This window comes from Melozone crissalis, unplaced genomic scaffold, assembly GCF_028551555.1.
Source record: "Melozone crissalis strain CALT ecotype California unplaced genomic scaffold, PUWL_Pcris_2 ptg000002l_1, whole genome shotgun sequence".
In the NCBI taxonomy this organism is placed as follows: Eukaryota; Metazoa; Chordata; class Aves; order Passeriformes; family Passerellidae; genus Melozone; species Melozone crissalis.
The window spans coordinates 26,431,662-26,447,428 of NW_026535780.1; the positions used below are offsets into that span (position 1 = coordinate 26,431,662).

At 39.2% G+C, this 15,767-nt stretch overlaps 1 protein-coding gene across 1 annotated transcript in view; it reads right to left on the reverse strand.

Moving 5' to 3' along the window:
* NUDCD1 (NudC domain containing 1) overlaps positions 1-15,618 on the reverse strand; it is a 34,735-nt gene extending 19,117 nt beyond the window's left edge. The window contains exons 1-2 of the mRNA XM_054278712.1: positions 15,442-15,618; positions 6,286-6,440 (exon numbers count right to left, since the gene is read on the reverse strand). Of these exons, the coding sequence (XP_054134687.1) occupies positions 6,286-6,440; positions 15,442-15,559 (273 nt within the window). The 5' untranslated portion in view covers positions 15,560-15,618. The remainder of the gene's footprint in view (positions 1-6,285; positions 6,441-15,441) is intronic.
* Positions 15,619-15,767: the final 149 nt, after the last annotated feature.

A 15,767-nucleotide genomic window follows, 5' to 3' on the forward strand; every position in this document is an offset into this window, starting at 1 on the left:
TGTTCTTTTCTGCATCTTTGGGGAACATTTCTCAGGAAGTTATGGTTGTTTCCCCTAATTTACAGAGTGTTTTTTATATATTTGTACCATATATGAAACAAAATTAGATAAAACGGGTTTCATAGGTATTTTACAAGCTAGTGTACCCACATGTATTTGACCAATAAAATTATTTCTGAAAAAAAAGAGGTGCCTGACTGATCTTTAGAGATAATCCCTTTTTAAACCACATCTATCTTCTTAATCTAACAACAAATAGACCATGTTGAAAACATAAAAAATGGTTATAGAACCAATGAAACTATATTTTGTTTCATTTTACTAGGCTCATTTCCAGTCAGTTGATCTACAATTATTTCTGAAGGTCCACAAATCAGAGGGATTTTTTAACAAGAGGAAAATTCTTCCCTCATTACTAAAAATCAGCATTGCTGTCACTAAAATAAAAATATATTTACAAAGAAATGTACTTGGAAAAATAGAAAAACAAAATTTGAAAAATATTGCAGAGACAGTTTTGAAGATATTGAAGTATTTGAAGTATGTAAAAGGAAGCACAAACAGAAGAGTACTTTTGTATTGACAACCTGAGTGGGAAACAAGTAATTTTTGATTCTGTGACACAAAATGTTTCTTAGTCTCAGGTCCATCTTTAACATAGTAAGGCATGAGACCAAGAAATAGCAGTGAAAACATTCAAGATTAAAACTGTCTCTCATTATAGACCTCGAAGATTCAGCCATAAATCATTTAAACATCTTCTGTCCTCCTATTTTCACTCAAACAATCAGTAGCTTGGGGAAAATAATCTGCTTCTAGCAAAAGAAACTTACTCATTCTGCTCTGTGAAATAAGGCAGGCAAAAATATACATACACAGGACCATCTCCAAAAGAGTCCTTTGCACTTGGGCACGTGAATGCAACACAGAGAGAGCACACTGTGCATGCAAAGTGCGCAGCGGCCTCATTTATTAAGAATCCTGCCTTTGAGGGTATTTCACAACATTCCTATTTTCCAGATGTTACTAAAATCAGATGTGCACTTAACACATGCTGAAAGGTAAGCAAGAGAAACTGCATTTGGGTAAGTACCATTTTAATAAGCAACAGCAAAAAAAGACCAGATAACAAACAGATAGCCTGCCTTTTGGGCCTACTTAAATTAATATTAGAGATTACTGTGTGCTACAAGAAGATTATGAAACCTGTAATGGAAAATTCACAAATTTTTAATTATTAGAAGCATTCAGGGTCAGTTTCTGGTGTCAGTTGTATCCCTATACCCCTTGGACTATTCTGCTAATTTATAACACATTCAGAAAGGGAGAAATGAAAGAATTAAAAGGAAAAAACCCAAACAAACCAAAACAAATATCACACAATCACAAGACACAATAAATTTTGGCTTCCTCACATTTTATTTAATTTTTAGATTTCACTGAAAGGCATTTTTTTCCTATGAAGTAGAAAAGTTTTCCATTATAACTAGCAATGATTACTGAGCCTAGGAAAAAAAAGTCAAAATCCTCTGTATCTTATCACAGAAAGAGGAAGCATTATTTCTCATTCCTCTTAACAGTGACTACAGGGCTATACTGTATAACACTACAAAAGACCACACTTTTGTCAGCCTTCAAGTGAATTTTAACAGTAAGCTTCAAATAGTTTTGGATGCAATTAAAATAAAAAATTATCAACTATCTAAAGCTCATATCAGATTCATCAGCGTTGAGCGGGAATTTTCATAACTCAATCTCCTAAAAAAAATGAAAAATGATCTTTACTACAAAGCCTTAAAAATTTCCTTTCGATTGGCAAGAAAGGAAATAATCTTCTTCACAACCTTTCTGTTCACTAATTTAACTTTAGGCATTTATAAGAACAGTCTCTAATCTCATTTTGACAATGAAAAGGATGGACTTCCTTGAGGATGAAACAAAACCTCCTATCAATCTCATTGTGTCAGATTAGAATCCCATTGTGTCAGATTAGCTTTTTGACAGAGTTTCTTTGTTCACTAGGTGGTTAACTGGGGTAATAGTAACTCCCTGCTTTAGAAGCATGAGGGGATGGTGAGAGTCTGTAGCCATGTATTATACCAGCAAGAACTGGCTAAAACAACTTCAGCACTGCTCAGGCATTGCTCAGCGCTGGTGAGCAACTGTGTTGTCCATCACTTTTTTCCCCTTGTTTATTTCTCTCTCTTTCACTATAATTATTACTTTTGTTGTTATTATTATTATATTTTGCTTTATACAACTTGTTAAACTGTTCTTACCTCAATCTGTGGGTTTTACCTTTTCTGGTTCTCCTTCCCATCCTACTGGGGATGGAGGAGCAGCAGTGAGCAAGCAGCTGCATTGTACTTAGTTGTCAGCTGGGGCTAAATGACAATACTGTACAAACATGAGATATTTTATAAAATATTTTAAATAAAAATTCATTTTTTCAAGGAAATAACTAGGAATGAGAAAGGAATAAAGGAATAAAAAAGAAAGGAATAAATAAAAGCTGTAAGTCATATGGCAATTCCCACAAAGTAGAAATAACAAATACAAGACTATGTTTTTATGAAAAATCAAAATACCTAAGCATTTGACACATCTCTTTAACTGAAAAAAAGAATGAATACCCAGCACGCTGAATAACAAGGAGACATGTATTTAACACCATTAAACACAACAGTGAAAGATTTTGTTGCTCTCTATCAGCTTTCTTATTCTGACTTGTTTGAAATAGAATTCCCACATTGTGTCTGGTGCCACTAACAGTTGTTCTGAATTGAAGTTAACTGAAAGTTACAGAAACAGTATTCCATAGCTAAATCTTATTGGAAATTAAAGATATTAAAATATTTTTTTCATTAAGGATTTTAATTAGGTGTGAAAAGAGTTTCCTATACAATTTTTCAATTTGTTTATCTGAGCATAAAAAGAAACCAAGTTGTCTTTGCAAGAAGAACTTTGAGGTCATGAAACCAAGTCCAACTGCTTAAGGAGAAAACTTTGAATGTTTTGCAGCTATACTGGAATGCTACAAACACCAAGCAACCAACAAAGTTGCATAAAAACCTGACCAATTAAAAAATCTCAAGTCAGTAATCCTGTCACTACCCTGCCCATTGGGTGTTTAAAGCAAAGTACTGATTGTTGCTGGCATACCAAATGAAAAAAGTCCAACAGCTGTAACAGGAGAAGGTTAAAGCTATTATACAGTATTTCCAGCCAAGTTAAGAGTAACAATTTCCTCAGTCTGGCATAAAAAACCCACCTGAATCCTCATCCATCAACACAGAAGAACTGCTTGTGTTGATCACTTTCTTTTTTCAATTATGTGCGATTTTGAGCAAGTGGCAAGGTGTTATATGCACTTCTTTTCCTTCACAGATGACATCTTTTTAAACACCAAAGTTGCAGGGATAATTCATGACATATGATAACCAACACACTGTCATATTAGAATCAAAGCTGCAACCAAAATAAGAAATAGAACTAGAAATAATGATGTGCTAGAAAGCCTATATGCTCTTTCACTCTGATTTTAGGATGAACTCATCACCCTGTTCCATCTTCTGTTTTAAAGAAGACTGACATTAATTTTAATTGTAAGCTGTATTTGTCCAAAACCAATGCTATTTTTAATATACATTTGACTAATATATGGCTGGGCACATTTGTAATGAGACACCTTGTTGACGTTTCTGAACACAAATTCAAAGGAATCATTCATATGCAAACATGTTTCCTTTACCAAACAGAACAGTATCATGTATTGGGCACAAGATGGTGTCTATTTATTTCACAGCTTAATCAGTTTTATTTTCCCCTTCAGGTGGAACCAAAACTTGTGACCACCAGATATTAATCAAATGCCATTACCTTGAAATAGGTCCTAGAGAAGAATATTTCTTGTCTCAATTTATAGGCTGCTGTAAAATCTTTTATCTGCTAAGAAATAGATTTACACACATAATGTCCTCCTATCTAAGAACTAGATTTACTAGTGCCCTCTGCAGGCAGAGGAGACCTGCAGGGGTGGCCTCAGTGAGGAGCGGCCAGGGCTGCCCAGTGCACATACAGCCACTTCCAGCTGGCTCCACTGGACTCTCCATTGCAGAAAGTTGAGCTTGCAGCCAAGCCAATGGTGTGGAACAGAGGTTTGCCTGCAGCCCTTGGAGCAGACCATGGAAAAGCAGGCTGTCCTCCTGAAACCCACAGGGGACAGATATCCACACTGTTGCTCAAGCACACAGTGGAGCAAGTACAAGTTTCTGAACAATGGAGCTTGTTCCCGGTACAAGCTTTGTGTGACCTTCTTTCTTATCATCCTACACTAGTCCTGATTTGCAATAAATTAAATATTTTTCCCCAAAGTCAAGTCTGTTTTAGCATCATGGTAACTGGTAAGTGATCTCCCTGGTTTTATCCTCTTCCACAAGCTTTTCTCTCCTTTTTTCTTGCCATCTTGTTGAATAGGGGGAGTGAGAGAGTGTTTGGGTGGGCATCCAGCAGCAAACCACAGTTAACCAACCTCAAAGGATAAAACAAAAAACAAGATTATGACAAGCCACTGTTAAGGCTTTCTCCAGATGATCTCAAGAGTTTTGGAAGAAGTCCTAGAAGATTATTTTGTCACAGTAAGAGTCTGCCAAAGTCTCCAACTGCTACATACTATGAAAAGGAAAGGAATATTTTGCACCTTCAGTTCTCATCCTACCATGCTCTGGAAACCTTTATTTCCTGAAAACCTAAAACTACAGTTTCAGAATTTTTCTTAGTTTAGTCCTGATCTAGTAATTTCTGTCCCCAGAACCCTGCACAGGTTAAGCCACATGCTCTCAAAAACCCACACATAGCCTTGTGTTTTCTTTTGTCTGACAGGGCTATAAGTCAAACTCGGGTAGTATGACAATAGGCATCCTCCTTTCCACACAGTCTTTTCTTTCTTAATGCCCAAGCACTACAATTGTATGTGCCAGACACGTGGTGTCCATAGAACCATATCCTTCCCTCTCTGAAATGAAGTATAGTTTTGTAAAGGAAATGAAAGGATCCAAGCAAAATGGCTTAAAATGGCCTAAAAGAATTACTGATTACTTAGGACCACCAGTATAAAAGCAGAAATTTCAGACTTGGTCTAACTTGCTTATACTATTTCAACTTCCCTCATGGCCACCAGCATCTTTTTGCCTCCAACAAATGATGTCTAGATTAAGTATTTCTAATTCTAACGTGTATACAATATGCAATGGAAAATTCACAAATTGGGTTTTCAAGCTAGCAAACAAACGTCAAGAAATACCAGAGAGAAAGAGAAAAGCAACTAGAGAAAAAGCATCTCCCTTTCCTTCAGCTTGTCATCACGTCCATCTCGCCCAGAATGGAAGTAGATGCACCACTACGTAGAAGCCTAAAAGAAAAGAGTTAATGTGTATGTCTCCAGCAGTGATAGCCATAGGCTGTGGACTCAACCAAGGTTTATTGGTAATAACACACTGTAAGAAAGAACAGGATGTGGCTGGAGGCAGGAGCCACACAGAGGTAAGACTGCACTTCTCTGGGACAAATGTCCTTGTTCTGGCTCCTAGAGATAAGCACAGCACAGTACAACATGCATATAGGAACAATGGGGAGAAGTGGATGTGGACATGGACTGCAAGGGGGAGATATGACCACCAGAGACCCCCCTAAGCCCTCCAACCTATTTCCAGAAGGGACTGAAAGAACAAACTTCACATGATAACTAACGTGTGTAGAAAGTGAGTCACCTATTTTCCAAGTGGAGAAACTGACCCATAAACAAGTACCGCCACCAAGCCCAGGCAGCACCTCCAGGACCCTGAACACCCCATCAGCCCACTGCTCTGTGTTTGTACTAGGAGGTCAGGGACTAATATTTCAATCTCCATACCAAATGTGTAATTCACTAAAAAACCTCTGTAAGCTTTTTTGAATCCTCTGGCTTTTGTTTTTCCTTTTGGCCACAAGCATCTTCTACTCCTGAGTGCTCCTGTCCCCTTAAGCAGGGGTACAGGGCTATTGCAACACACACTGTAGCAATACTAATGAAAAATTATTAACATAAAGAAGTCAGAAACTTCACTTAAAATCCTTTTATTCTTCCTGGTGAAATGCAATTTTGTTGAAATATCTTCCACCTATCTTCATGGCAATAGCTTCCCACAATTTGTGCATTTGGATCCTACTTGCAATATTTTCTATCTCATCTGCTCCCATCTTTTCCAATCCAGTGGTTTAAAAAAAAAAAAAAGATTTTATTCTTACCAGAGTCACTGACAGATTCATAACCCTTCCAAACTGATCAACATAGTAGACATTATCCTGGTACCAGGAATCAAGGTGAAGATAATTATACATGCCAAAAGCACGCATGTGGTCAAGGGTATATTGATCATCACGAAGCTGCACTTCTGCTACAGCTGGAGGGAAAAGAAAAAGACTATTTTAACAATTATTTATTTGCAATTTAGTAATTTAAAATTCAAACTAATAATTTAAAAATAATTCTTGCATAGGTATGCTTTATTTGAAAAAAAATACATTATGTATACATAGTTTAAAATTTCCCCATAAACTTGGAAAGCAAGTCATCCACCCTGAAGGCCACTGCAGCAATTTGCTTTGATTATCTCATCACCATTACCATTTACAGTGGCCTGTTGTGGTGGGTTTGCCCTGGTTGGATGCCAAATGCCCACTAAAGCCACTCGACATGTCACTTCCCTCCTCAGCTGGACAGGGAAGAGAAAACATGAGGCTCACAAGAGAGGATGAGCACAAGAAGAGATCACCCACCTATTACTGTCACAGGAAAAACAGACTCAAGCTGGGGAAATCAGTTTAATTTACTGCCAATCAGACCAGGGTAATGAGAAATAAAACTAAATCTTAAAACACATTACCCCCCAACCCTCCCTTCTTCCCAGGCTCAACTTCACTCCCACTGGTCACTCCGTCCTCCCCTCTCCAGTGGCACAGGAGACAGAGAATGGAGGTTGAGATCAGTTCACTGCACCTCTCTGCTTCTCCTTCCTCCTCATTCTCTTGCCCTGCTCCAGCAAGGAGTCCTTTCCACAGGAGACAATCCTTCACAAACTTTTCTAAGGTGAGTTCTTTCCACAGGCTGCAGTTTGTCACAAGCTGCTCCAGAGTGGCTCCCTTCCACAGGTCCCAGTCCTTCAGGAAAAACTGCACCAGTGTGGGTGCCCAGTGGAGTCACAAGTCTGCCACCAAACCTTCTGTGGTGTGGACTCCTCTCCCCATGGGATCACAGGTCCTACCTGGAGCCTGCTCCAGCATGGGCTTTCCATGCCATCACAGCCTCAGTCAGGTGCATCCACCTGCTCCAGCACAGGGTCCTTCACAGGCTGCAGGCGGATCTCTGCTCCCCTAGGGGCCTCCATGGCTGCAGGAGGAGACCACCTGTATCTCCATGGTCTTCACCACAGGGGACTCTGCCCTGGCATCAGGAGCACCTCTTTCCACTTCTTCCTCACTGACCTTGGTGTCTGCAGAGTGGTTGCTCTCACACAGCCTCACTCCTCTCTCTGGCTGCAGTTCTTGTGCAGCAGCTTTTTATACTGTTTTAGTTTACTACCCCAGAGGCACTACCACCATGGCTGATGGGCTCAGCCTTGGCCAGTGTCAGGTCCATCTTGGAGCTTCATGGGATTGGCTCTGTCAGACATGAGGGAAGCTTCCAGCAGCTTCTCACAAAAGCCTTCCCTTGTAATCTCCCTGTTACCAAAACCTTGCCACGCAAACCCAATACCCCTCCACCCTGTCTCTCACCAGCATGTGTTGAGGTCCAATTTATCAATAACCTTCACAGGATGAAACACACATCTTCACACAGGCAACAACAATGTCAAACCTACTTTGTGTTACAGTAAGGGGGAAAAAAGTCTGCTCTATAGTAACTCTAGGAAAACAGCAGCCAAAAGAAATATTCCATATAAACACGTGGATTTCATGCTCTTAAATTCTGAGCTACTATATGAACACTTGCAAGGTAAAGGATTAAAACAGTACAAAGCAGAATTAGTTCATGGTAATAACAAAAAAACCCAAAAACAAACAAACAAAAAACCCAACAAAAGCACCAAACAAAATTGCAACAAAAATCAAAAGCAAACAAACAACAACCCCCCACCATATTCTTAGCACACTCACTGAAGCTGAAATTTCCAGAAATGTCTAAGATACCATAAAAATTTCAGACTAAGTTTTTCTAATTGAAAGAGGTTGCAAAGAATGGCTATTCAGTGGCCATTCTAGTATTCTAGAATACTACCTTCTTCAAGGCAAGAAGCATAGTACCTACAGTCATTCACTTAAGCAAGATTTGTCCAAATAGAAAACCTCTACTTAGCTATCAGTAATCAGGACTGGATTATTTGTTGAAGACTAACCAGGCTTTTATTTAAATTGTGTGCAGCTTTTATTTAAATTATGTTCAGCTTTTTTCCTCCTATTCTGTATCTATACAGAGATGCAGCAGCTGCAGTTCAAACACTTCAAAATACATTAGCAGAAGTTTAGTCTATCGTTCTGTAAATAGTCTCAGATAGACCAGAACTCCATTTCACTCTCCAGTATAGTCAACGCAGGATTCTTAGCTTTCCTGCAGGGAACTTATTTTGAACTTCACCCAACAAAATTCCTTTAGAAAGTTACAGGTAAACTGTCAGTCTATGATAATGAGCACTCAAGCCCAGAGTATGTGATATGCACCTCAAGGCTAATCCTACTCAAAGCAGACTGTAGCTCCTAATTTTTCAACTTCTACTTTCTTCCCTTTTCTGCTCAGAAACAGAGAAAATCTATTTCCAGTATTTCACTTCCATCCCACCCCGTAACAGGGACCATTCACAACTCTCTGCAGCAGCACTCAGACTTCTGCCTCTTCTTTAGCATCTACTTGAACCCTACTGCAGCAGAAGTAGTTTACTGTGGCAGAATACCAATTCCTGCAAAGAGCAGCTCATTTGGCAGTACCATCAGTGCCACTGCACAGCTATCACAAGCTCAACAACCAGATAATCCCTGTATGGCTGTCAGAGACACTGGCTATTAACGTAACAGTGGCTTTAGGAAACTATGCAAGATTATGCTGCCTGATTAATAAAAAATCCAGTCACACTATACAAAGTGCTTGCAAAATGACAGTGTAATTAGCAATTAGTCTCCTAATCACTGTTGATATTTGCAAACCAGCAGTTTTAATTCCACCCACATCAAATCATTATTCATATTCACCACACAGGAGGGATTTCTGTACCTCTGCAATTAACAAATTACTGTTCCACAAGCTATGGCCCTTCAAAACAAGCTAGACTATCAACAAAGGAGAAGAAAATACACCTGTCTTAATGGTAAGGACTGCTACTCATTCCAATTTCTACTTTAATTAATTAGAATGTTTTCTCTAAATTACACTGTAAAAAAATAGAGTATATTGTGAAAATGCATTTTAAAGTTGTTTGTGTAACCAAGCCTTATCACAGAGATATTTTTCCCAACAAAAGAGATGACATGAATGTTTTGTAAACAATTAAAGGCCAAACCAAATATAATCCAGGATAATTATTATCAGTGAAACCAAGCACATATAATCTACTTCTTGTATAGCTGATCCTATGAAATTAGAATATACATGCAGAAACATGTAAAGATTTTTTTAGCACAAACCCCCTGAAATGGTAAGGCTTCCTTTCTCCACTTTTCACTCCTTACTCCCCTAGTTATGTTGTTCCTGTCAGAACTGTAACTAAAAACAGTCCAAATACTCCAAACTAGATGATTCCTAAAGTAAATATACAATTTTTCGCCAAGATTCTTGGAACAATAAACTATTGATTAGCTGATTGCAAGGTGATAAACTTTATAAAATCTGGAAGAACATGAACTCTCTGTCCTTTATTTTTCTAGACTGTAGTTCTGATAAGCCCTGAATAATAAAAGGGGTCAGGAATAGGAGATCCAAATCCCTTGTATTATTGCCATATGTAATTAATTCCATAAACAGAACTCAGAAACTATACAATACACAGGTGATTTGAAATTAGGAAATCTGACAAATATGTATTATCTTGTCATGAAACACTTCAAATGAGGCAGCCAACTGCTTTCAGAATGTATTATATATATGTATAGCCCTGCCAAGATGAAGCAATTAAAGAACCTATGCCATTCTCCATTAATTGAAAACCATACTGTGACCAAGTGAAATCTGCCATCTGCTATCACATACCACATGCTTAGATAGGTTATAGAAAATTCTACATTAGGGTGAAATTCATTCATTCCTTCCTTTCTACTGCCTTCAAGATTCAAGGTTTCTTGACGGTCTTTCAAAGAAAGAGAAAAGCAATACAGTTGAGTGCAAAAAAATAAAGGAGAAAAGAGAAAAGAAACAGAGACTTTTAATAAAGTAAATTCAGAGAAAGGTAAGTTAATATAAATGGAGAAGAAGAAATACTTCAATCAGATCATCACCTTATTCAGTCTCAAGTTACACAGTTCTATGAGTTTTAATTTAGTTGTTCAGTCAAGATTTTTTTCCAATTTGTTGCTGTTTGGTTTGGGTTTATTTTATGATTTTTAATTTTTTTCCTGGGTTTTTGGTTTTATTTTTTGTTTATGTGATTTTTAAGAGTTAGGCTAATGCACCAGTATCAATGGGTTTACTAGTCGGTTTGGGTTCAGTTAAGAAGCAGCAGTCAACGGCAGCTATGCAACAGAACGATACGTGGTCTCTTTCAAATTTCTGATAAACACACCTGCACCATGATAACCCAGCAAAACTGATTCATACACAGTTATTCATATCAGAAAAGAAAGCAAGTATGCAGACTGTATAAACTAAATCTCAGCTTTCCACATTAATTCCCAACAACCCTAGTTGCATAGGATATTTTGGACCAGTATAAAGAAAACTATGCTACTTTTCTAGAATTGTATTTATCTCTATTAGATCCATGCTTTAAAAGAAATAATTTAAATAATTTGACTCAATATAGTTTAAACATAATTAAAGAAAAGATTTGCACTCACAATGCTTTACTGAAAAGCAAAAGCACTAAATACAAAGTAATTCACAAGAATCAACAAAAGTAACACATCCCTAACCTGTTACTGTAAGATCTCTAGCTAGATATTCTTATAATTACTAGTCTGCAATGCAAAAAAAAAAAAAAAATTGCTCTAAATAAAGAACATTCAATCAAGGAATTTATACTTTAAATGAACAGAGAGGTCTTCTTACATCTGCCACCAAACACTATGAAGCAGAACTGGGGAAAAGTAGAGAAAAAAAGGATGAGGAACAACCCTGAAACAGCCCCTATATTTTTATATGTTTCCCTGAATACACTAAAGCAACTTCACAAAATTGCAAAATATGCAAAGTAATGATACCAGCATATTCTGTGCTATCAAATATTATATGCTTGTATGTCATGCCTTGTTTTACAATGCCACCCAGTGGAAACAATTTTGTATTGCAGACACACTGGTCCATTAGTGGAAGAGATAATTTATTTTCTAGTATCAGCATTCAAAGATCCTTCTAACCCTGCATTAACGCTTTTTCTTTTAATTATAAAAACCATGTTTTTATTGTTAAAGGTAGCATCTCATTGCTGTTGAGGAAATATGTGCCTGACACCTAAACTTCTATGAATTACAGTTGCAAATATCTGAAAAAACTCACAATTTCTTACTATTTCCCATACATTAATTTAAACCCTCTTTTTATATTTAAATTTTCAAATGCAAATGGAAAATGCAAATGAAAATCTCTGTAAATGTTTGAAACATAGCGGTGCCTTTTGCTCCATGAAAAGTCACAAACCTGTTTTCCACGTAGCACTACTAATGAGCAACTTTTCACTGAAGCAGGCCTTCTAAGCAGCATGCATTACCACCATTTTTCAAAAAAAGTGATAAAACTGATAAATGCACATGATCAAAGGAATGCATTCTCTGTATATGCTCCTGGCTTGCATCAGCAGCTCCATCTCTGAGCAAATGTTTACTCTGCCTTCCTGCTGTAACTATACTGAAAAACATCCACTACTACATTACAAGTACAATGGTCCTGCCAAACAGAAAAGATAGAGAGGAAGGGGATCAGGGAATTCCACATCTGAACAAATTCCAAGCCTCTGGAAAGGAAAAGGAATTATGAGACATCTAACCAGTAACCAGCAATAGTCTTGATCCCTTAAAAATGTTATGCAACATGGACATGTTCCTTGCTGGAGACAAGGACTTGCCCCACAGTCTCTGCTTTGGACTCTGCTGAGCTCGGATTAGGGCAGAAGAGATAACCACAGCCAAGATCCTCATTCATCCTTCCTAAACATTAGGTGATCTAAAAAAAAGGCATTATAAAACTCAGTGCAAGGAAATATTTGAAAATAAGTTATGGAAATAAACTTTAAAAAGTAAGGAGAAAGACAAAATGTACAGTGAAGAGCTAGGAATTAAAAGCATAATAATATAGGACTCATTGCTAGTTGAAATATTTTACCAGGAGGAGAGATGAGAAAACAAATGACTGTGACAGTTTAGCATTAACTAAGACAGAATGGGTTGGAATAAGGAAGAAATAAAAGAAGAACATGAAAATCATGGTATTTAAAAGAGAAGGGATGGTATCATACTTCCCCCATTCTTCTTCACCATGACCATATATTTTTAGAAATTTATTAGAAAATGACCTTCTAAGGTGATTTAATAGATCTAATAAATAAATTGTTTCTTAAAATGTCAGTTGCATATCTGACCACAGCAAATTCCTGGCAAGCAGAGTCAACCAGTTGAAGGCATATTAGAACTGAACATTAGGTTTTACATGATGGTCAGAAAATGAAGCTCACTGTAGTCCTCAGGAACTTGACAACCACCACAAGTTGTCACACAACACCACATGCTGCTATCCACCTGCTCCAGGGGCTGAAGACTGCATCAATCCCACAGGGCATTTTTTTTGTAATTTTATTTTATAGCTAGCAGTGAAATTCATGAAAATAGATAATAAACACTTCAACTACAGCTGAGTTAAAACTCAGTTCTACTTAAGAACAAGCACTTAATTCTTTTTATTGTCATGTATTTCAAGTACTCTAAAACTCACATATTCCTCTCAACTGCCACCAAATTTGGGATGCCACCCAAGCAGAACTACAAATCACAGGTCATTTGAGACAAACACTCATTAAATCTTTTTCTGTAAAACAATCAACCACCTTTTTACATTAATCTTCCAGATTCTACTACATTATTTTTGCAAACAGTTGTGAATAAAATCAGAAATAATTGTACTGACAGTGTTCCTAAACATTTTACCTCTTTTTCAGCTATTGCACTCAGTCCCACTTTGAGGAAATTAAATCAAATTCTTCACACAGTGACAAATATTTATTTATAAGCCAGAAACTACCAAGCTCTTAATCATATTCTAGAGACTTTGAATCTGCATACAAGTGTGCTGGAAAGCAGAAGTTCTTGGCCTTCCCACACACTACTGGCTTCTTCTCCCACCCAGTCATTTGAAAAAGCCACAGCCTACACACCATCCACAGTCTCTAAAACTCAACCCATCACTCCTGCACAACACAAAAACCAAATTTTGGAAGGATGCCCTAAATCTAATACATGTGTAGACCACTGACACTGGGAAATACAAAAGTCAGGTACAGAACACCTCTGCACTGTGAGTAAACTGCCTTGAAGGACACAAAAGAAAACCAGCAAGGAGAAGGAGGCAGCCATATGGCTGAAGAGCAGGCTGCAATCAAAACATCTGGAAGACAGATATAAGGCCTGATACATTTCCTATTATTAATTCCAAAACACAAGAACAGCAATAAAAGCTTTCCACTCTTTAGAGGACCAGCATCTATACCTACATATGCACACACAGAACAGAAAATATGAGTTAGTATTAGTGACTCTGTAGCACAGTTGAGTAAGTTAGGCTGAAATGAGTCAGGGTCTTTGTGCCATGGGAAGTGGAGAAAGAAAAGAACACACACATATCGATCCTCTATTACACATTTACACAGTTACTGTAACCATTATGTAAAGTATCTGAAGGGACAAGAACTGAGTAGATCCATCTCTCCATTAGCAACTCCATTGTTCATGTATTTTAATGAAGATCTACAATCCCCACCTATTTAGAACAGGTGCACAACTGACTATACAAGAACCACAAAGTTTGCCTGACCACAGGCAGAACAGCAAATAAGAGACAAACTCAGGGAGTGCACCAATGCTACGCTGCTGCTGTCTCTGACACAACTGCAGCACACTCATAACATGCAACGCTGCATTTGGGCTGTCTTTTGAAAGGTGACACCTAAAACAGTCTTACAGTAAAAATGTTACTCTCATTATATTTTGCAGTCCTACCACAGATACACTCACAATCTCATTCACTTAACCTTCAATACAAAATTTATCTAAAAACTTCCTTCCTACTGCCGACAACTCAGCATGGCAAACACAACGTTCTGATCTACCACGAATGGAGTATGTTCTAAACCAAACTAAAGCAGCATGTAATGGGTCACTCTGTAGACAGATATATTGTTCAGTAAATATATAGAGACTGAGATTGATCCACACAAATTGTGTTTACTGTCTCAGCTTTACAAAGAAAACCAAATTAATTCACCCACCTTACAAAAAGACCTGAATTTCTCAAATCAGTAAACGTAGAGTGCTGAGATACTTCAGGGCATGGCTAAGATTGTAGGCACATATCCAACAGGACTTTGTGCTAATGTACTCCTCAGTGAATTAGCGCGTTAATGGACCAGCATCTCAAACACTAATGATGTTTGGCAGAGAAAGCAGGGCATGGAATGAAGATTCACCTCTCAGCTCTGGGCAGAGTAAGAAAGAAAGCCAGCTAATTTGCTGAAGTTTGTACAAGACGTTAATTTCATACACATTTCTTTAAAGCGCATGAGCTCCGTTCACACTCCGCTGGGAACCACCTCAGCTGGTCATTTGGCCTCACCTTGCCTGCACAAGAGCAGATTTAGGACACAGTTTCCCTACTCATTCAGGAACTAAGCACCCCAGGGGCAGGCTAAGTCAGAGGTCTGACAGGTCAGACACCTCGCTCCACCACGAAGCCACCGGGCGGGGAGGACGTCGGGCGCCCCTGGCCAACTGCAGCAATTATACCGGGAAGAACCGAGACGAAGCGCTTGATCTGTGAAACCCCCGCCGTCCAAGAGGCGCGGGGCTCCCGGTGCTGCGGGCCGGGCTGTGCCCAGCTCGGGGCACCCTGCACCGAGGGCCGCGGAGCACCGCGAGGGGACGAAGGGAAAGGCGGCGGGATCCGACCCCCGCGCTGCCCAAAGGATGCCCGGCGGGATCAGCCCCGCGCCCGCTCCTCACCCGCGTCCAGCCCCAGCTGGTAGCAGGCCAGCGGCTCCAGCGACAGCTTGTATCCCTCGAACTTGGGGTCCAGCAGCAGGCGCTTGGCCTGCAGGGAGCAGTGGGCGGCGCCCGCCATCCTGCGGCGCCGCGAAAACTTCGGGAAGCGCCGGCAACTCCGCGGGCCCGCGGGGAACGCGCGGCAGTGGCCGCGGAGCACCACCGGAAGAGGGTGCGCGGGCGCCCGGCCGCCGGAGTGCATGCTGGGAGCCGTAGTCCGGGCCAGGAGGCAGCCGTGCGCCCGGGGCGCGCCGGGAGCTGTAGTCGCCGAGCCCGGACTGCATTTC